The following is a 21,601-nucleotide window of genomic DNA, read 5'->3' on the forward strand; positions in this document are numbered from 1 at the left end:
CTGCAACCTCCGCCTCCCAGATTCAAGCCATTCTCCTGCCTCAGCCTCCTGAGCAGCTGGGATTACAGGTGTTAGCCACTGCACCTAGCTGATCCCAGCACTTTGGGAGGCTAAGGCAGGCAGATCACCTGAGGCCAGGAGTTCAAGACCAGCCTGGCCAACAGCAAAACCTGTCTCTACTAAAAATACAAACAATTAGCTGGGCATAGTGGTGTACACCTGTCATCCCAGCTGCTCAGAAGGCTGAGGCACAAAAATCACTTGAACCCAGAAGGCGAAGGTTGCAGTGAGCCAAGATCGTGCCATTGCACTCCAGCCTGGGCGACAGAGTGAGACTCTGTCTCAAAAATAAATAAATAAATGTTTAAAAAGAAACAAAAAAGAGAAGATCCAACCAATCAGGAAGGTTCACCCAAACCACAAACAAACAGCATGGAATGTGTCTTTTTTATGACTCCATCTATAGAATTTCCGGTCAGTTCCAATCACTGAAAGGTGAGACCGGCCCCAGGGTCCCAGTCTATGCCCGCTGCATTGGTGTGCTAGGACTGCCATAAAGTACCACGGACTTCGTGGCTTACACAAGAAGCATGGATTTCTCTCAGTTCTGGACGGCAGAACCCTGAAACCGAGGTGTGGGCAGGGCGGCTTCTCTGGAGGCCTCTCTCCTAGCTTGCAGACGGCTGCCTCCTCGCTGAGTCCTGGCTGCTCTTTTCTCTGCGTGTCCTTGTTTCCTCTTCTTCTGAGGACATTGTGCACAGTGTCATTGTTACCTGATCACCTCTTCAAAGGCCATATCTCCCAGTACAGTCATATTCTGAAGAACCGGGGGATAGAGCTTCAGTATATTGCAAGGGAGGGCAAAATTCAACCCAGAACACCCTCAGTGGTCCCAGAGAGGGAATGAACAATGACCTCGTGCCCTTGGTCCAGAGCGCACTGTGAAGTCCTGAGCACCTGGACAGCTGACCCCCTCGGGTGCCATGAGGAAGGTTCTGCACAGGCCTGACTGGGAGACCTCGTTGCCACACTGAGAACATTGACTTGCTCGCCCTGGAGGCTGGAGTGGGTGGAGTAGTCAGTGCTGCCCGACTCCCTGCCACACTCTCATCCTGTCTTTTGGCCCATCTGGGACAGTGCCAGAAACCTCTCCTTGTCCCAACCAAAGCTGACTGTCACCGTCTCTCATTCTAGGTCGGACTATGATGACTGGAGACCATCTCTGGCCAGTTTGCTTCAACCCATTCCATTCCCCAAAGAGTAAGTCCCACGCGCGTTCCCGGGGTGCTCCCACCTGTGAGATAAGCCTCAGTTGTTCACCAAGGCCTTAGTAGGGGACCAGTCACGTTCTGGGAAAGCCAGGTCACAGTGGGGAGACCCTGGAGATGTCAGTCCCAGCTCAGCCACATCCTCAGCTGTGGGACCCCTGGGGACGCACAGCTCCCCTCCTCAGAAAAATGGGGAACTCAGGAAAACAGGGACATTGTAGGAGCTGCCTGACTGCATTGTCACAAGGATTCATGAGCTCAGAGTGCAAGCAGAGACCTCCCCATGGCGCCTGGCAGGCCGTGCAGTTAGCATTTTTCGTCATCTACCAGATGGGAACAGTAATACCAGCCGCTCCTCTTCCGAGGGTGGTGGGAAGAATCAAAAGATAATTTGCGTGGAATTGCTCGCTGTGTCCTAGTGAGATGCTGGAAGCATTCTTATTATGCTCATTACAGTGCTCATCTCAGACTTCACAGCGAGCCTGGCCAGAAACAGACCCTCTGCCTCCCTCTCTGGCCGGCCCCTAGCGCCATATTGAATGGACCATAGGAAACTAGAGGGAACTACATAATGGCCTGAAGAGAACCCTTTGTCAAAATAACCAGGCCCTAACATGCCTCCAGGTCACTTTCGAGAGGTTGGAAGGAGCCTGCCTCGAGGCCGGGCTCTCTAAGGAGCCGATTACTGAACGTGTTTATGAAATGCTGCTCTGTAAGGGCACATTACACGCATTAATTGCCCCATTTGCTGGCCCGGCAGGTCCCAAGGGTCCCCAGGACTCGAGACCTGAGAAATTCAACTCCTGAGAGGCGCTCAGTCTCATCAGAGTTGTGACATCATTGGCCTCAGCCCCTGTCCCCATAGGGCCAGGTGCACTTGGCTGTGGCAACTGGTGTAGAAGAGTGGTCCCCGATGGCCGCTGATGTGTGCAGTAATGAGTACCGCCCGCCTTGACTGTGGAACAATTAATGAACACACCTGGGTCCCTGGATCCCACGTGGACCCACACGTGTGCAGGCAGCCGCTTAGTTCCTCGTGTTCACACGTGTGCGCCCGGGGAGCTTTGGGCCGTGCAGGGCCCAGCCTGTTCACGCTGCCATGGTCCGTCCACCCTCAAAGAAGGCCTTTGATTTGGAGCCTTTGAGTGCGGACAAATGTTGGCATTTCACTGGGACTCCTCTCCATTCCTCGAATCAGGCATAAAGTCTGGACGTCCCCAGAGGAAAATGTTGGGAACATTGGACTGTTTCAGTAGCTTCTGCTAACTGCCATGTTTTCCTCTGTTTTGTTACAGAGCTCTCGCACACGAGAAGTTCACCAAGTGAGTGTGTGGGCACCGCCCTCATTCCCTTCTGGCACGCACGGCCTGTCCTGAGGCCTTCCCTCCACGGCCAGCCTCTACCAGCCCCTGCTCTGCGGCACGCGCATTCGGGGAGGCAGTTCTGAGACTCGCGTCCCTGATCCGCCAGGCTGCTCAGCTCCCTGACCCGGGCCTTCCTGACACCATCCCCTCCCCACCCCACCCCTCCCTCCCAGTCCCAGACCCCGGCAGTGACTCCGCCCGCTTGGTCTCTTCCAGGGAACTGAAGTACGTCATTCAGAGGTTCGCCGAAGACCCCCGGCAAGAGGTGAGGCCTTCCTTTCTGCGTCTCAGGCCCGCTGTCGGGGATGGCAGGGGGCACGAGGGCCCCTCCGAGGCCTTCTGAGGCTCTGGGGAGCCTCCTTGTCACCGGCAGGCATTTAGAACAGCATTCAGAGACCCGTCTCCCGTGCGTAAACACAGCCCCGCCCAGGTGCCAGCCCAGCCTGTGATGTCAGTGTTCTACTGTAAACGCCGGCTCACCAGGGCTGGCTCTCCACTGGCTGGTGGTTTCTCCCTGCAGCCGCGGCGTTGATTTCAGGGTGGGCTGGCATGGCAGCTCCCAGCTCGAGGTAGCAGTTTGATCCTGTCTGGTTCTGCTGCTATGTGAATCATTGGGCAGAGCAAGGCATCTGAGCTGGGATCTGAGCTGGGTTTTTATGTCCTGGTCATGGTGGCCAAGGGCTTCCCTGAGGGGCTGCTGTGTTCCTCACCAAAGCTGGGCTTCCAGAGAGAGGGCAGCCTTCCGCCTTCTGCCCCCATGCCTGTGCACATGGGCAGGGATCTAGGCGGGCAAGGAAGCCAGTCCATGGCCCTGGGCCTACATCGCCTGATGTACCAATAACAGCAGCAACTGCTGCCCCTTTATGAGGTGCTGGACCCTGGGTCAGACATATCCCTTTTCTCATCTTCACAGCATCCCTATGAGTGGCTTTTTTTTTTTTTTTTTTTTGAAATGGGGTTTTGCTCTTGTTGCTCAGGCTGGAGTGCAATGGCACAATCTCAGCTCACCTCAACCTCTGCCTCCTGGGTTCAAGTGATTCTTCTGCCTCAGCCTCCCAAGTAGCTGGGATTACAGGCATGCACCATCATGCCCAGCTAATTTTCTATTTTTATTAGAGACAGCGTTTCTCCATGTTGGGCAGGCTGGTCTCGAACTCCCAACCTCAGGTGATCTGCCCGCCTACAGCCTCCACTGTAAAGTGCTGGGATTACAGGGGTGAGCCACGGCACCTGGCCCTGTGAGTGGCTTCTATAGCATCCCCAGTGTGGCACAGCTGGTCCATGGCTGAGGCAGGACTCGAGCCGGGTGCTTCTCACCAGCCCACCGCACTGTGTGCTGTGCCCCGAAGAGCTCGCAGCCCGCTCCTCTGTGTGTGTGACTTCTGACTGTGGTAGGGGCCTGGCTCCCAGCTGAGGGCAGGCCTGGACTCGTGCTCCTAGCAGAGCAGGGGGAAGGATGGGCAGAGGACAGAGTGAGTCATTGTCCATGGAGCCATCCCCGGGAGGCTTCCTGGAGAAGGTGGTACTGACATGGTTGGACTTAGCTAAATGGAGCGAACTGGACCTTAGTCTAGAGGGTGGTAAATGGTGTTTGAGAAAGAATCTGAGAATACGTCGACACCCAGGTCTTGCCATATCCAACCATGGCGGGTCCCTCTGATGCAGAACCCACAGTTTGTCAGGCTCTAATTCCAGAAGTTCTAGAGTAATTGTTCTCGAACTGTATTACCTGAGGAGCTTGTTCAAAGGCAGACTCCCCGCTGCACCCCTTCCCAGTCCCAGCTCATGGGGCCGTGGGGCAGCCCAGCAGCTGCATTCTGATGCATTTCGAGCGAGCGTCCTGAGTGGTTCCGAGGGCTGGTCTCCGGGCCACGCTGAGAAACCTAGTTCTGGAGGGGGCTTGAAGAGTCTCGTCTAAAACACCGGAATTCTAAACACCATGATTCCCCAAGTGCTCCTCGGGCGTGGAGGGAAAAAGGAGAAACAGTAGATTTGATGCTTTTAAATAGTCGGGGACCAGTGACTGTCTCCATTTTTCTGAAACTTAAATCATCCCTTGCTGCCTGTGAAGGCAGATTCTCCGAATTCTCCTGGGAAGTGCGCCTTTATTCAAGCCCAGCTTTGACGTTGGGAGAATGAAAGTGCCAGCTGCTTCTCGGAATGGAGAGGCAGGGCCAGCTGCTGGGAGGGAAATTTTCAAACCGGGGTAACATGCATGAGGCCCCAGGGGACCTGCAGTCTGGAAGGAAAAGCTCCCCCGGCTGAGGTTCTTATTCTCCTGTTTGCCTCTTTCTCTTCTCTGCTGATTCTCTCTCCCTTTTCCTCCTCCCCCTTTTTTCTCCCTTCCCTCCTACCTTCTCCTTCCTAAATGAAGCCAGATTTGTTTCCTTTAAAATTCTTTGCTATATTTGTTGAATAGTGTCTTATACTCTTAAGTCTTAATTTCTTTGAAGTCGATAAGTGAACCCTTGATATTCTTCCAGCTCAGAGGGAAAAATAAAAGCCTTTGTTTTCTGTGTACTCGTGTGAGTTGTGATCAGTTTCATATTTGTGGGCAACTGATTCTTGGCAGCAAATTGTCCTTTCCTAAAGGAAATGATGAGGAACTTCTCGGATTTCTTCCGAGGACAGGAGGAGTTGGGGGAAAGTCCTTTGTGTTTTATGCGAGCTCTCTCTCTCTCCTTTACTCTCCCCCTCTCCCTCCATCCCTCTCTCTCTCTGCGTAATCACAGCAGAGGCCAGAGGGTGGTTGCAGAATTCCTCCCATACATGCACACATGTGTGCTCACATGCACAATCACACCCATTCACACAGACACACAGGTCTGGGAAGGAATATAAGAGCTGTGCCTTTGGCACTGAAATTGCCCCCAGCCATGGACAGAGACCCTTCAGTGCAGAGGGACAAAGACTCAGAGAAGGGAGTGGGGATGAGACCTGACCAGAGAGGGTGACAGAGTCCCAGAAAGGGAGAGAGAGAGAGATTGTGAGGGCAGATACCTGGAGGGGAGGTTGCTGCCTGCACAAGTCAATGTAAGAAAGTCAGGGTTGGAAGAAGCAGATCCCCAGGATGGGGAGTCAGTGCTGGGGGCAGCAGAACTCCGAAGAGACAGCGGGGAGAGGTTTCTAGAGAAAGAGGGCAGAGAGCACGGGAGAGGAGTTAGAGAGAGGACAGAGAACCAGACAAAGAACAGAGACCCAGGAGATGGCTCCACCCAGAAGGGGAAAGGGGGCTGATTCCGGGCCGTCGCTCTAGGCATCCCTGTGCTCTGCTGCAGCCACAGGCCTGCTTCATTCAGATCTGCCAGTCAAGCCAGGGCCTGCCCTCCCTCCCGTGCAGCTGACAGCCAGCAGCTAGTGCCTCTGGGATGTGGGGGCCACAGTGTTTCCCAAAAGACCTTTCATGGCATTTGGTGGAAGTCTGGGGGTTGCTGGGGGAGGCAGAGTTAAGTGGGTCTCTTGACTTCGGGATTTAACGATCTTGTGTGCAGCTTGACATCACCAATGTCACCGAGGCTGCATGTGGCTCACCAGTTGTGTCTTCCCCTGTCTGGCAGGTCCACTCGTGCCTGCTGAGCGTGCGGGCCGGCAAAGACGGCTGGTTCCAGCTCTACAGCCCCGGAGGGGTGGCCTGCGACGATGACGGGGAGCTGTTCGCCAGCATGGTATGCAGTGGGACCCCAGTGGGGTGACTTCCGGGGGCCCTGGGCTTGCCGTGCCTGACTAGTGAAACAGCTGCCCCCCATCCCTTGGGGTCAGCCCCGGAGTTGCCAAGCTAACACAGTGCTGGTCATGACAGTGGTGGTGGTGGTGGTGACCCTGACCGTCACTGACTCATTTCTTCTCTGAGGCTCCACTGGACATCCCCACCTGCACTGTCTCTCACAGCACAGTGAGAAGAGGACACATGTCATCATCCCATTTTATACCCAAGGCAGCGAAAGCCCAGGGCATTACTGCCTAAGGTCACACCATTCGTTGTCAAGGTTCTGTTCCTACACGGGTTGAGTGCCTAACGCACACCAGGGATTCTGGAAGGCACTGAAGGTCCACCAGCTTGTTTAGTCCTTACAAGGAGGTGTCGCGGTCAGGGTGATTATCCTCGCCGTCATGACATGTCTGAGGTCACCAAACCAGTAGCTGCATCCATGGTGACTTTCTTTGTGCCAGTCACTGTATCTATCACTTGGCATGCACTGTCCTTTTTCATCACAGCATCCTTATTGCTGAATTATACCGTGTTGAAACAGGCCCAGAGAGGTTGAGTGGCGTGCCTGGAGTCACACAGGACTTCTGTTTCGGAGCCCTTCCTCGGCGCAGCCCACACGCCTTCTTCGGGTAGTAAAGGGCCGCGGACTCTTCCTCCCGGGGCAGATGCTGCACCCTAGTGGCCAGCGGCCTCACCAGCTCCGCTTGCTGAGAAAACCGGCTCCATTCACTGGCGCTGGTGCTCCTGCACTCAAACTGGGCTTCCAGTTGCAGCTCTGCCGGGAGCTAGCTGGTTGACCTTGGGCTGGTAACCTGCCTCTGCCAGCTTCAGTCCCTCATCCGGGAGCATCGCATTGGCCTCTCGAGGATACCTTAGTGATGGCGTGCCACAGCAGCTGCATGGTGCCCAGCGGGCCAGCACAGTTGCTGCTCGGAAGTGACGCCGGTGGTGATTCTCCTCTCTGCTGGGTGGCTGGTTTGGCCCTCTGTACTGAACTTAGCAGAGATGCTTGTGCAGTTATGACATAGTGAGGCGCTGCCCCTGGAAGCTTCTTGAAAGGGGCTGATTTTTAGGCCCTTTTCCTCATGCACTCCCTCTCCCCTCCTCGCCTGCCACTCCAGGCCTCTCAGGGCCCCATGCATCTAGGAAGGTGCCTGCCCCTGGCGGCCTGCACCACCTCTCTCGCGCCCACGGTCACCTCTCAGGTTCTCCTCTGATGTCACAGCTTCACCATAGCAACACTGAGCAGTTCTCCCCACCCCATAATATGGGGACTCTCAGGGAGCTGGCGGCTTCCCAGGCCGAGAGATCGCATTTGTATGCCAGAGCTGTTCATGATGGAGCGGAAAAAATATACACAAGGAAGGAAGCAGGCAGCCGCTGGTTGGAAGTGTGTTGTTGCCATGGAGATACATGGCTTGGAAGCCAGCCCCTCGATGAGGCGGCCTTCTCCACCGCCAAGAGCATTTGCCATTGTTTGAAGTTGGCGGAAAGCCAGTGTGGTGTCCAGGCCTTCCCCAAGCCCACTGCCCTTGGGCCCCATCCCCCATACACCAGAACAAAAGGTCGCCCGACACGTAACCCAGGAGGGAGCAGCATTTGCCCATCCTTGGATTCCTGGGGCAGGCAGTCTCCCAAAACACCCTCCCCAGCTCACAGCGGGCTTGACAGAGGTGGCTGCGCTTCGTCACATCCCCTGCCCCATGCGTGTGCACCCCACCCCAAGCAAAGGCTGCCCAGAAATTTCCAGCGGTGCCAGTAACTCAGAGGATCAGCTATCAGCAGAATCCCGAGGGGAGCAGAGGAGGGGGCTTTTTTGGTTTGGCGGTAAAACATACGTAATGTAAAAGTCAGCGCACTGCTCAGTGACGTTAAAGACTCTCACATTGTTACACAACCGTCACCATTGTTCATCTCCAGAACTGTCTTACCTGCCGAAACTGAGGCTCAGCCTCCATTCCACGCTGACTCCCGCTTCCTCCCGCCCTCATCCCCTGGCAGCCACTTTGCCATTCTGTCTCTGGATTTCCCTATCCAGGTGCCTCATGTAGTGGAGTCAGAGTCATCCTTCTGTTAAAACTTCAACGTAGTAAGTGTTTCAAACGTCGGCAGTTTTAGAATAGGAGGGGATTACATATTTAGAGACTATTCCAGATTCTTAAAAAATTAGCAAGGACCAGGCACAGTGGCTCACGCCTGTAATCCCAGCTCTTCGGGTTTCACTTGAGGTCAGGAGTTCAAGACCAGCCTGGCCAACGTAATGAAACCCCATCTCTATTAGAAATAGGACAAAAATTAGCCAGGAGTGGTAGTACATGCCTGTAATCCGGGCTATTTGGGAGGCTGAGGTGGGAGGATTGCTTGAACCCAGGAGGCATAGGTTGCAGCGAGCTGAGATCGCACCACTGCACACTCCAGCCTAGACAACAGAATGACACTTCGTCTCAAAAAATAAGTAGCAAGGGCTATACATGTTTAAGTAAATAGACTTTAAATTGCATTCTAGTATGCTTTCATTGCATTTAGTATTACAAATTTATACAAAAGATACCCTTGCTGAGCTGGGGCTTATAGTTAAATCAGGTAGTACCAAAAATTTTAAAAGGCAAAAGGCAGAATGAGAAGAGGGATCATGAACATGACTTTCGCGACTGGCTTATTTCACTCAGCGTAGCATCCTCGGGGTCCGTCCACGTTGGACCATGTGTCGAGGACGGGTCTCTTGCATTCCCCTGGGGCCTGATGAGCCTAGAACACCTGGCTGCCTGGACAGCGTGTGGGCAGGTCTGTGGATGACTCTGGGGCTCACAGTCCTGCCGGCATGCTGTAGGCTGGCCCTGGGCGTCCCTGTCCCTTCACCTGGGCCTTCTTGCCTCACAGGTGCACATCCTCATGGGCTCCTGTTACAAGACCAAAAAATTCCTGCTCTCCCTGGCGGAAAACAAGCTGGGACCCTGCATGCTCCTGGCACTGAGGGGCAACCAGACCATGGTGGAGGTAAGGAGCTGGTCAGGGTCCCTGGCAGGCCTGCCGGCTCCCTGTCCCTTGTTCTTGCCGACAGAGCATCTGCTGGGAGCCAGAAGATACTGCAGGCATGGCGGGCAGTGGGCGCAGCGGGCAGCCCCAGCCCTCCAGAGCTTAGGGGGGATCCTCAGGCCTTCATCACAGTGTCTTCATTGCTGTTGTGATCCAGCTCATGGGTCTGTGGGGTTAGGTACCTTCTTTTCACCCCTAAGTGAGGGCTTGAAAACAAGAACACACATTTATTTTGCACATGGGCGTTAGGGTGCCTGGACGTGGTTACGTACTTGTCACTCGGGGCCTCATCCATCAGATGGGGCCAGGTTGGGTCAGCGCCAGAGCTGCTTGCGTTGGCCTGGGAGGCTTCCAACAGTGAGGGCTTTGGCAGCTGGGACTCCCCAGCCACACCCTCCACCTCGGCCTCGGGGTAGGCTGCCCACCTACCAAGAACACACAAACCCCGTCCCGCATGTCACCCCTACCTGCTGCTGTTCCTCTCTCTCTGCATGCTCCAAGGGAACCCAGGCAGAAGCCTTACCACTTTTTAACTTAGCCTCCCTTGGAAGGCAGGCGACATCACTTCTGCCACATCCCAGCGCTGGCAGTGAGTTACCACGGCCGGCCCTCAGTCAAGGGTGTGGGAGCTGGACTTCACCTCTCAGTGGGAAGAGCATCAAAGAGTTGGTAGGCGTGTAGAGGCCATGGCAGCTCCCGTGGAAATGAGAGTTCAGGGATATGCGAGCTCTGGGGAAAGGCAGTGGGAAGGCGGGAGCTGAGCAGGCTGTGGGGACAGCCCGGGCCTAGGCCCCCACCAAGGAGGCTCACCAGAGGCCAGGGTGGCCGGAACACAGGGAGCCAAGGGGCAGGAGGTCTGGGATAGGGCTGGACATGCATGAAGAGACCTCTAGGTGCCCAGAGGTGCTGGGAAGGAGTTTGGCTTTAGTCTTGGCTGTCCTGTGACAGGGAATTGGAGGCCATGGGGGAGGTTGAGCAGGGAGACAGGAGACAGGCCAGAGGCGCCGTGAGAAGCTTGGGCTGGGTGAACGCTCCTTGGTGAGTGAGAAGTCCTAGGAGAACTGAGCACCGTAGCATGCACCTGTAGTTCCAGCAACTCTGGAGGCTGAGGTAGGAGGATTGCTTGAGCCCAGGAGGCCAAAACCAGTCTGGGCAACACAGCAAGATCTCATCTCAAAAAAGAAAAAGAAAGTCATTGGAAAGGGAATGTCAGGGGCAGGGCTGTCGCTGTCAGGCATGTTGATTCCCAGGCTGGAGCCGCATGAGCATTGCACCAGGCCCTCCCGGAAGCTGTGTGTGGTCGCCGGGCCAAGGGCTCGAGGTCAGTCTGTGAGCCTGAGAACCCACTTCCTGACAGCCGCTGGGGAAGCTGGGGAGAGACAGCGGTGTCTTCTCTGCGCTTTCCACCAGTGCTCGGGGGCCTGCTGCATGCGCGCTGACGCTAGCACTGTACAGGCAGGAAGCTGGGCAGGTGATTTGCCCAACCTCACACAGCCAGGGTGCAGAAAGGGGAGAGCTGGTTGCTGGTTTTCAGAACAAGGCCCTTGGGGTGCGCAGAGTGTGCTTAGATAGGGCGGCAGCCGGACCCACAACCCGCCTCTGTGGTTCTGGGCAGATCCTGTGCTTGATGCTGGAATACAACATCATTGACAACAACGACACCCAGCTGCAGATCATCTCAACCCTGGAGAGCACAGACGTGGGGAAGCGCATGTACGAGCAGCTGTGCGACCGGCAGCGGGAGCTGAAGGAGCTGGTGAGTCCTGGCTGCTGCGGACCGCTCCCCACCTGCCAAGCAGGCCAGGGCAGGCCAGAACGGGATGGGGCAGGGCCCGGGAACCAGTACTTGGACCTGAGTGGGCCTCAGTCTCGTGGAATTCTCCTCCAAACCCAAGAAATTGGTATTAACCACCTGCCACTTTCCAGGTAATCAAAGAGAGGCCCAGAGAGGTAAAGCAACTGGCCCAGAGTCACACAGCTCACTGGGGCCTATCCGGGACTCTGTCAGTGCCCACCCTCCCTCCTCCATATCCCGTAGACCCTTCCATTTCAGTGCATGGGGGCCCAGCTTCCAAATGTCAGCACCCACACCTCTTTGCTGAAGGACTTTCTGTGTCCACATACATACACTCACATACATGTGTGCACAGGACAGAAGGGGCAGGGAATTCATGCCCTCTGACCTCCTGGAGCGGCCCTCAGCCAGTGCCTCCTGGGACGGTGTATCAGTACCCCAGCTTCCTCACCCCTTTGGTGAGATGTGTTTGAGACGTGGCTTCTCTGCCATTTCTTAGAGTCCCTCAGTGGGATTTGGTGCCAGTACTCACCCAGTGATAGCTGGGTTGATGACACCCTTCCATTACGGGCAGCAGCAGTGTCCCTTCCCCACCCCCTACTGGTGTTTCTTCGATACCTTCTGCTAAACCACCTGTACTCAAACCTTATCTCCGGGTCTGCCCCGAGACCAGGATCACCGTGTTGCCTTGTACCACCAAGAAAATAATGACGGCTCCGTGAAAGTTGACAGAGGTGGGAGTCCAGGGTGGAAGCTTGGGGGAAAGAATGGTTGTAACCAGTCTGGTTTCTGTTGCAGCAAAGGAAAGGCGGGCCCACCAGGCTAACACTGCCCTCTAAGTCCACAGTGAGTTGCTTTGGTTCTCCTCGGGGCTGGGTGGAGAAGGTGGGTCAGTCCTCTGCTGGGAATGGCACGTGTTGTCTGCTGCTGAGCTGGGAGGTGATAGCAGGCTGGGCACAAGAACCCCCTAGTACATGACACGCCAACTCTTCCATTTCTCTTTTCTGCTCACAGAAAGAGAAATGAAAACTGAAAAGAAAGTTAAAATATGATATTCTTGTTGATAACAGTGTTGATTATTAACAATACTGGTAATAATAGCACATATACCTTGAGCATTCGTGTGCCAGATGCTATTCTGTAAGTTCATTTTATCCTCACAGCAACCCTTTGAGGCTTCTGTATCTTACAGTTCCCGTTTTATAAGGTCTTTAAGGATCTTATTTTCTTCTATTCTGCTGCCCCGTTATATTTGACACATGGCTTCTACTTCCTGGACCGAAAGGGCTGCTCAGGCTCCTGCCATCTTGTCTCCATTCCAACCAGCAGGAAGGAGGACATGCCCACCCCTTCCCCTTAAGAAACTTCCCGGAAGTTCTACTTGACATGCCTACCTGCATCCCATTTTCCAGATTCAGTGTGTAGGGGCACACTTAGCGGCAAGGGAGGCTGGGAAATCAGCCTGCATTCTGGGCAGCCACGTGGCCGCCAACACTCAAGGATGGAGGGGAGCGTGGAGGTCACCTCGGGAACCTCCCAGTCCAGTGCCCAGGCATGCGTTGATGTCTTCGGGCATTAGAGTTGAATGTGGCCTCGGTGTTTGGATGAGCTGCTGCCTGGGAGTGAGGCAGCTGGCCACACACCCTCGTGTACGGACAGACACCGACACACAGACAAATGCACGCGCATAGACCTGCACAGACACACGCATACAAAGACACACACATAGACACACACAGACATACACACACACAGGCACACAGACACAGTCGCACACACAGACGCCTGTGGGAGGACTGTGGCCTCAGAACATCCCGCTGGTGACTCAGGGTGTGAGTCACAGCACTGGAGGCTTTCTCCTCCGCCTGGCAGCTGTCACCCATGGGACGTTCAGCAGCCCCTCCCTCTCTGACCACCCCCTTGGCCCGTCCCACCAAGCTGTGCCCCCACCTCAGCTCCTGGGATTTGCCACCCCCCAGGAAGAGCTCTCTGGAGGGCGAGGGAGAGGAGGAGAGGGAAGAGGAGGGTCAGGGTCTCAGGAGCTCCCAGCAGCGCTCTCAGGCCTCGCCCACGTCTGCTCACAGGACGCTGACTTGGCTCGTTTGCTGAGCTCTGGCTCCTTCGGAAACCTGGAGAACCTCAGTTTGGCCTTCACCAATGTAACCAGTGCCTGCGCCGAGCACCTCATCAAACTGCCTTCGCTCAAGCAGCTGAACCTGTGGTCCACTCAGGTGCGTTCTCGCCCTGCTTCAGGTCCCCTGTGCCCTCCTCCTTCACCTCTGCACGCTCCTCCCTATTCCCCTGTACCATCATCCTTTCCCAGTCACCCTCCTCCCTGCCCCATGACCCTCTTTCCTGCCTTCTCACCCCCTCCCTGCCCCTTCACCCTCCTTCCTCCCTTCTTCCCCTCTCCCTACCCCTTCACCCTCCTTCCTGCCCCTTCACCCTCCTCCCTGCCCCTTCACCCTCCTTCCTCCCTTCTCCCCCCCTCCCTGCCCCTTCACCCTCCTTCCTCCCTTCTTCCCCTCTCCCTGCCCCTTCACCCTCCTTCCTGTCTTCTCACCCTCCTCCCTGCCCCCACCCTTCTCCATGCCCCCTCACCCTTCTCCATGCCCCCTCACCCTTCTCCATGCCCCCTCACCCTTCTCCATGCCCCCTCACCCTTCTCCCTGCCCCTTCACCCTCCTTCTTCCCTTCACCCTCCTTCCTGTCTTCTCACCCTCCTCCCTGCCTCTTCACCCTCCTCCCTACCGCTTCACCCTCCTCCCTGCCCCCTCACCCTTCTCCATGCCCCCTCACCCTTCTCCCTGCCCCCTCACCCTTTTTCCTAACCCCTTCACTCCCACCCCTACCCCTTCCTCCTCCCCCCTGTCCCCTCACCCCGCTCCCTGCTTGCACACCAGGCACTGTTTACCACACAGCCCCTCCCTCAAGTTCGCACCCACTCCCGGAGGCTAGAGCAGGCTGAGGACCTCATGAAGCCCTGGGGCCCATTTCCCCGTTGGAAATACTGTGCCCAGTGCAGAGTCCTAAGGTTCTGAGAGGTGGAGCTGAGATGTGAGCTGCGCTTCGCTGGCCTGCGGGGGGCTGTGTGGGAGGCTTCTGGGTCTTTTTGTTATAGTAATGCCAGTGGCTGCTGGGACAGTCCCAGCTGAGTGTCAGCTGCGCTGCTCAGTACTCTGCGCAGGGCAGATGCGGGGCCTTCCTCCACGCCTGTGAAGTCAGCTTCTGCCCTGACCCTCGTTTTGCAAAAGATGAACAGGGGAGAGTCCCCACAGCCTGCCCCCAGGCCCAGCCCTATCCTTCCACTGTCCGCCCAGCAGGAGAAAGCGCTTGGGCAGCCTCTGGCAGCTAGGGAGGGCCAAGTTCAGTGCCCTCCTTCATGGAGGCAAAACTGACTCCCACGGGGCCCCTGGCCTGGCTCCACTCTCAGCAACTGAAGCTGGATTCAAACCCTGGTCAGAGAGGCGTGGGATTGTTTGGGTGAAGTGAGTGCAGCCCAGACCCCAGGGCTTGGCGGGCCATGGCGTCAGAACCAGGCTCTGTCCCATCCCTTTCCCCCACCTCTGTCCCAGCCTCAGAGTCACTTCCCCAGGAGTGGCCCGGAGAGGGCTGAGAGTTTCTGTGCCCACAGTTTGGAGACGCCGGCCTGCGGCTGCTGTCGGAACACCTCACCATGCTCCAGGTGCTGAACCTGTGCGAGACCCCGGTCACCGATGCCGGTCTGCTGGCCCTGAGCTGTGAGTGCCTCGGGGGAAGCTCGGGGGTGAGGGGACTTTAATCATTCCTTCCTTCCTTCAGCCCAACTGGCCGAGCACTGACTTTGCGCCATGCACCAATGCGGAGATTCCTTCATTCATGAACAAGTGTTCACTGCGCACCCCCTGTGAACCGGGAACCGTTCCAAGTGGCAGGAAAAAGCAGGGAAAATATTCCTGACCTCAGGGAGCTTGTGTTCTAGAGGCAATAGAAAAAATGAAGAAGGCCAGCCCATGCCCTCCCGACATTCCCAGTCCAGGAAGGGACCAAGCTCAAGGGCAGGGCTGTAGAGCATGGCCACTGTGGTCCCCTGACCAGTGGCAGCAGCGTCTTCTGGGGGCTGGTCGGAAACGCGTACTCCCAAGCCTACCCCAGACCTCCTGACTCAATCACTGCCCGGTGAGCAGATGCCTGGGAGACTCCTGTGCCTGTTGAAGTTTGAGAAGCTCTCTCATAATAGAAGGAGCCACAGAATTCTCAGGGAACCTAAAAAGGCCAGTTCCTGTGCTCCAACACCAATTGACTGAACTAGCCTCAGGAATGTTGGGCCTGGGATTCCATATTTGGCCAGCTTTCCCTTTTTCCGGCCCATTGCTTTAGACGAGAAGATCCGTGACTCAGTGGGAGAGTCAGAGAAGGCTTCCTGGGGAGGTGCTGTTGAGTCTGGGTGTGAAGACAGATTCCTGGGAGTTGGCCAAGTGGGAGGCACCCTGGGCAGGGGTCAAGAATCCTGCCAGGTCGTTGGCAAATTCTGGATGGCTTGGGAGGAGGTGGGGGCAGGTGAGTGGGTCATTGGAGGCAGAGGATAAGATCTGGAGCCAGATCTGCAAATGCAAATATGCACCTTCCGCTGGAGTCCCATGGGGTAAGGGTCGCGGTCCTCATGAGCAATGCAGGTTCCTGCCTGCCACGGCCCTGCTCAGCGTTTCTGGGCGTGGGTGGAGGGATCTGGTCCCCGTGTGACTCCAGCACAAACCACAGGCTTGCTTTCAAGAAGCAGCACCTGAGTCAACGAGATGGGTGGGGGGAGCATCCGTGGTTCCCTTAGGGAAGGGCTCGGGCCGGGTGTGGGGTGTGGCAGGTAAGCTCTGGGGACATCAGGTCCAGGCAGTGGAGGGACACGACAGAGTGACCAGAAGGGAGGGAGGCTTAAAGAGTGTGGGAAGAGAATGAAAGCTCTGTTGAGACCAGCACGTACGTGCCTCAATAGTGGCTGCGAAACCTGCCTCCCCAGCCCCGTCTCCTAAACAGGAGGCCTGGCACCTGAGTTCAGTCCCTCCAGCTTGGCCGACCCATACCTGCAGCTGTCCCTTGGGGCCTCGCTGTCCTAATGACTGTATCTGTCTCTCTGTATAGCCATGAAGAGTCTCTGCAGTTTAAACATGAACAGCACCAAGCTCTCAGCTGACACCTATGAAGATCTGAAGGTAATTCCCTCCTTCCCCCCCTCCTTCCTCCAGCCAGCATCTGGATGCTGGTGCATCGCCTGCACGGAGCTCATTCTCCAGTGAAAGACGATGACACCTGCAGATCAATGCATAAAGTAACAGCAGGTCAAAAGGAGTGACAAAGAGGCAGAAGCAGGGAAGTAAGTGGAAATAGGAGAGCCTGTGTGCCCTGGGGTGATCAGGGATGGTCCCTTTGACGAAGAGGCCATAGGAGCTGGGACCTCAAAGGTAAGAAGTCAGAAATCCAAAGGGCGAGAGGAAGAGCAGGTGCCAAGGTCCTGAGACAGAAGACATTGGCGAGGCCTGGCTTTGGAGCAGATGTAGCCGGGCAGTGAGAGAGGGAATGAGCCGGGGCTGGATGGAAAAAGCCCTCATAGGTCTCAGCAGAGCAGCGAGTCATGCTTTGAAAAGCGTGCTGTGGCTGTTGGGAAATAAATGTTTTGAGAGGGAGCCGGAGTCGAAGCAGGGAGGGCTGAGCGGGGCTGGTGCCTCACAATGCTGAGGGCTGCACAGCACCGGCACTAGGCTGGCGGGTGAGATCAGGGAAAGGGGAAGGATCGGAGGGTGGAAGGCAGGGGCGTTGTAAGAAAAGCGCGTGCATGCCTTGGGAAGGTTGGAGGAGCCAGGCCTTCACCTGCCTCCTGTGACCCCATCCTCCTGGGCCTGTACCATCCGCCCCAGAAGGAGCAGGCGAGACCGGCAGAGGGCCAGCATCCTGGGAGAGAAGGGCTGGGCTTGAAGGTGAAAAGGCGCAGATGGTGCCCATGAGCCACGCTAGCACCTTTGCGCCCTGGAAGCCACTGGGAGGGAATCCGCCGGCAGCTCTTGGCAGGGGCCCGCCTCCTCCAGCCAGGCCTCCCGCCACCAGGGCGTGCTCAGGGGTGCATCCTCCAGACGCTTCTGGAGCCTCTGCTGTGTACCAGGCCCGTGTCAGGGAGAGGGATGCCAAGGTGTGCCTGCCACAGTCCCTGCCCGGGGGATGCTCCCTGCTGGGAGGCACAGGCAAGCTCAGCCAACCAAGGCGGGCACAGGGCCCAGTGGGGCCAGCAAGGAGGGAGGATCAGCAGAGCAAGGCCCAAGAGAGGACGTACAGGATGCAGCAGATGGCAGGGGCACAGCCAGCGGAGCACCCACCCCAGAGTGTAGACCTGAATTTCTTACACTCAGAGGGGCATCTGCAGACCAGCGCTCTCGGCCCTACTCTGGCCAACAGAAATCCAGGATCTGGGCCACCCCAGGCCTGTGAATCTGAGCGCGCGTTGACCCCACCCTGGGGAATTCCTGTGCACTCTCGTTTGAGAAATGCTGTTCCGGAGTGTCTTGAGTTCAGAGTGCTGAAAGTCAGACGCGACTGAGCCAGCCGGAAAGCAGCCCATGGGGAGTGCAGGAAAGGCCACGTGGGAAGAAAAATCACTTTCAGTCTATTTTTTTTTTTTTTCACACATTTGAGAGAGACATGGTGCCAACTTGATGCTGCCAGCCCGTGGCCGGCCTCCCTGAGGAGGGGACTCTGGAGCAAACAGCGACTGCCTGTCGTTTGGAGGAGGGGCCTCCGCTCAGTGCAGGGCAGGCCACACCACGCTGTTCACTGCCCAGCCTGGCCAGATCTTCCCATTTTTCAAGGGAACCTTGAATTCTAGACTCTTTGCGAAGTCTCCTAATTCTGAAAGGCTGGCTTAATGTGCTTTACAGCACTGCAGGTGGCTGCAGGTCCCTGCCTGGAGTCTCTGCCTGGGCAGTGGGGGAGCCACTGAGGGCTGTTGAGCACAGGAGAGCAGCAGTGAGGAATTGGAATTGCATGTGGGTATGTGTACACATTTGCATGTTCATGCATATATGCATACGTGCATCCAAAAAATGTACCGCCAGTGTACAGGAAAGTTGGGAGGGAGGAGGTAAAGGCATGAGGTCGGTTAGGAGGCAGCTACCTCTCTGTATAGTAGATGCTCATTAAGAAAAAAAGCCAGGCTGGGCACAGTGGCTCACACTTGTAATCCCAGCACTTTGGAAGGCCAAGGCGAGTGGATCATGAGGTCAAGAGATCAAGACCATCCTGGCCAACTTGGTAAAACCCTGCCTCTACTAAAAAAAAAAAAAAATTAGCTGGGCGTGGTGGCGCATGCCTGTAGTTCCAGCTCCTTGGGAGGCTGAGGCAGGAGAATCACTCAAACCCAGGCAGTAGTGGTTGCAGTGAGCCAAGATTGCGCCACGGCTCTCCAGCCTGGCAACAGAGCGAGACTCCATCTCAGAAAGAAAGGAAAAAATCCATCTGTTTATAAAAGAAGAGTGGAAGAGGGTCTGGGTAGCAGAAAACAATGGAGAGACTAACCATACAGTCTAGCAATGCGTCCAGTGTAGGGGGAGCCCAAGTGGGAAGACTCTAAGTCAGCCCCCCACTATCTGAGACTTACTGCAATCCACACTGTTCACCCTGCCCATTTTCTGATAACGATGAGAATGTCACTGACGGGAAAAGTGAGAACAGTTTCCCTTCTTAGGGCACGTAATGGTGCCCTGGGCTTTCTGCATTTGGTATTTAATCACTAGCACCGTCCTTTGAGGCAGGGACTAGAATCAGATTGGCCCACGAGGGAAGAAACTGAGGCTCTGAGAGGCTGGGTTATCTGCCCATGGTCATGCAGCAGCAAATGGCAGAGCTTGGGTCCAAACCCCACTGCTTCCGCCTGAAAAGAAAGATGGAGACTGAAGCCCATGTGAGGCGAGGGCATGGGAGCCCCGCTGCCTGGTGTCTCTGGGGCCAGGCACATCCCACCTGCTTTGTTCTCTGCCTAAGGCCACCCAACCCTAAGATCCCAGGGTGCCCACAGCACCAAGTTAGGGAGAGGGTGGCAGGGTCCCCCCACTGGTGATGCAGGTGGAGCCAGGCACTGCCAGCTCATGCAAGGGAATGACCTACTCGTGACAAGGACCCTTCTTGCTACCCCCAGGCCAAGCTTCCCAATTTGAAGGAGGTGGACGTGCGCTACACAGAAGCCTGGTGAAGCTCCCAGCTCGAGGCAGGAAGACGTTTGCAACCGCGACAAAACAACTCTTGACTAACAGCCGCAGAGCAGCCAGTCCCGGGGTCCCACCCTGGTGTCCTGGCTGTGAGATAGATGGGGAGTTTTTCTGGGGGCAGAGGGGGGAGGGGGTGGGGAGGGGGTCCACAAGCACGCCCAGCCCCCGCCAATTCTTTTAGCTTCGTAATTGGAAACTTTGACCTGATCTAAAGTGGACTTTGTAGCAACAAGAGGAGCATCAGCGGGTCGGGGAGGGGGTTGGGGGTGGGCTGGGGGGTAGGGGACCCTTTGTGGATTTTCTTTGCCTTTGTGTTTAATGCCGTGTGGGAAAAGTCAACTCCGATGCCACCGTGCGGGCCGGACGAAGGATGCTTTCTTCCTAGAGGCTCCAAGCTGAGCTGCGAACTCGCCCCCCGCCCTTGGGACAAGAAGACCCAGTCATGTCACTGCACCCGTCCTGTGTCCTCACCATTGCTATGCAAAGTGATTCTTGTTGTACATAAGATTTAAATAATGCACCTATTTAAGACATGTTGACAAATTGCGGGTCTGGGACCCGCCTCTTATTTATGAAGTCTTTTACCCTCCCTCCCCACCCTCCTGCCCACCCTCCCTCCCCGCCCTCCTGCCCCCACCCCCCCACCCCCGTGTGTAGTACTGTATAAATCAGTCAGCTGTCGGGTTAGTGGTAGTAGTATTGTTATTTTTTTAAAGGAAACAAACAGACAAAAGAAAAAAAAAAAAGAACCTCCTTGGAAAAATTAATTGCTTTTTCGTACTGGATTCTCTATGCTAATGCTCTCTCGTCTGTCTGTCTGCCCACCTCGCCCACCCACCACTGTGCATTTCTGATTTCCAAATGTCTCCGACTCGCTCATGAGGTGGGGCTCAGGCTGGGGGAGGAGGAAGGAATGAGGTCGCCTGTCGAAGCCTCACTCCTCTATCGCCCAAGCTCTTTCAGCCCCTTTAGACTTGAATAGGGGGCTGCTAACCTGCCCTCTGCAGTCCACCCCATGAAAGAGCTGTTCCCCACCCCCGGGGACCTCCTATCCCTGTCAGCCTTTGCTGTCCCCTGTCCCCAGCGGAGACTCTGGCTCCCCCTGCCATCGTGTGCTTCACGCAGCCCCATGCATGCCCGCCTCTCTGCATGGTCTCTTGGGAGAAGAGAGATACATTGCCTCCACCAGCCCGACCGCCCTCCCCTCCCCTCTCCACCCCACACATGTGACCACTGCAAAGAAGACGCTCCTTCTGTCCCCACCTGCTCCGAAGACAAACCAACCTCCATTTCTTTTATAAACAGTCGGCTTTTTCTTAACAAGCCCTCACTGTACAGAGCAGCCCGTCGATGGTTTATTTGGGGTCCCCTTCTCCCCCCAGCCCTTTTTTCTGTTGGTTTAGCACAAATACTTCCCTCCCCCAGCACCTCCAGACCTACCCCACAGTCAGCGTACTTGTTTTATATATATTTAATCTTATTCAATGGAAACCATGCTTTTGTTGTTTTATACTTTGCTAGGTAGACTTTATTACCCCCCTACTATGCCCTCATTTTTTTAAAAAAGGAAAAAAAAAGAAATGGGGTTCCAGTCTGAATTCGTTTTTCGTGCCAGGTTTTATTTCGTGTGTGTGTGTGAGAGTGTGTTCTGTTTCGTGTTTTGTTTTTTGTTGTTTTCAGTTGTTCGGTTTTATTTTTCCCCTCCCCTCCTCCAGTCCCATACTTCACAGCACTCTGGTGCGGGAAGAAGCAGAAGCAAAAAGAAAAAAAAAAAAAAAAAAAAAAATTAAAAAGAAAAAAAAAGAAACAAGACATGCCACCTTTCCCCTCGCACTGTTGCTTTTCCTGATGGTTAATACTACTGTCACGTAGCTGTGTACAAAGAGATGTGAAATACTTTCAGGCAAAAATAAACTGTAAGTGACTCATCAATGTCTGGGCTTTGTGTGTGGTTTCTCGGCACCTGGGGGAGAAGGTCCAGGAAGGGGGCGAAGCCCAGGTGGTAAGTCCGAGGCTCAGACAGTGCCAGTACGCCGTCGCCGTCATCTGCGTGCACTTCCTGACCCAGGTCCAGCGCCCTAGCTGCTGTTGGCCGTTGGGGCCAGAGCTGCCTTTGCTGCAGGGGGCTGTGGTATTCATCACCAGACAGTGAACAGCATCCCTGGCTTCCACCCAGCGGGAGCACCTCTTCCCCATTGATGACA

The 21,601-nt window shown here is 55.6% G+C and overlaps 1 protein-coding gene across 5 annotated transcripts in view; it reads left to right on the top strand.

The window, feature by feature from the left end:
- The window catches only part of CMIP (c-Maf inducing protein), a 257,606-nt gene extending 236,277 nt beyond the window's left edge, over positions 1 to 21,329 (top strand). For all 5 annotated transcript variants that reach the window (XM_032284536.1, XM_032284537.1, XM_032284538.1 and 2 more), the window contains 11 exons: positions 1,195 to 1,260; positions 2,564 to 2,590; positions 2,849 to 2,897; positions 6,190 to 6,297; positions 9,222 to 9,338; positions 10,993 to 11,133; positions 11,971 to 12,018; positions 13,257 to 13,403; positions 14,807 to 14,912; positions 16,288 to 16,358; positions 19,328 to 21,329. In XM_032284536.1, the coding sequence (XP_032140427.1) occupies positions 1,195 to 1,260; positions 2,564 to 2,590; positions 2,849 to 2,897; positions 6,190 to 6,297; positions 9,222 to 9,338; positions 10,993 to 11,133; positions 11,971 to 12,018; positions 13,257 to 13,403; positions 14,807 to 14,912; positions 16,288 to 16,358; positions 19,328 to 19,381 (934 nt within the window). In that variant the 3' untranslated portion in view covers positions 19,382 to 21,329. The remainder of the gene's footprint in view (positions 1 to 1,194; positions 1,261 to 2,563; positions 2,591 to 2,848; positions 2,898 to 6,189; positions 6,298 to 9,221; positions 9,339 to 10,992; positions 11,134 to 11,970; positions 12,019 to 13,256; positions 13,404 to 14,806; positions 14,913 to 16,287; positions 16,359 to 19,327) is intronic.
- The last annotated feature ends 272 nt before the right edge of the window (positions 21,330 to 21,601 follow it).

This window comes from Sapajus apella, unplaced genomic scaffold, assembly GCF_009761245.1.
Source record: "Sapajus apella isolate SASKATOON/1434 unplaced genomic scaffold, GSC_monkey_1.0 scaffold15, whole genome shotgun sequence".
Taxonomy (NCBI): domain Eukaryota; kingdom Metazoa; phylum Chordata; class Mammalia; order Primates; family Cebidae; genus Sapajus; species Sapajus apella.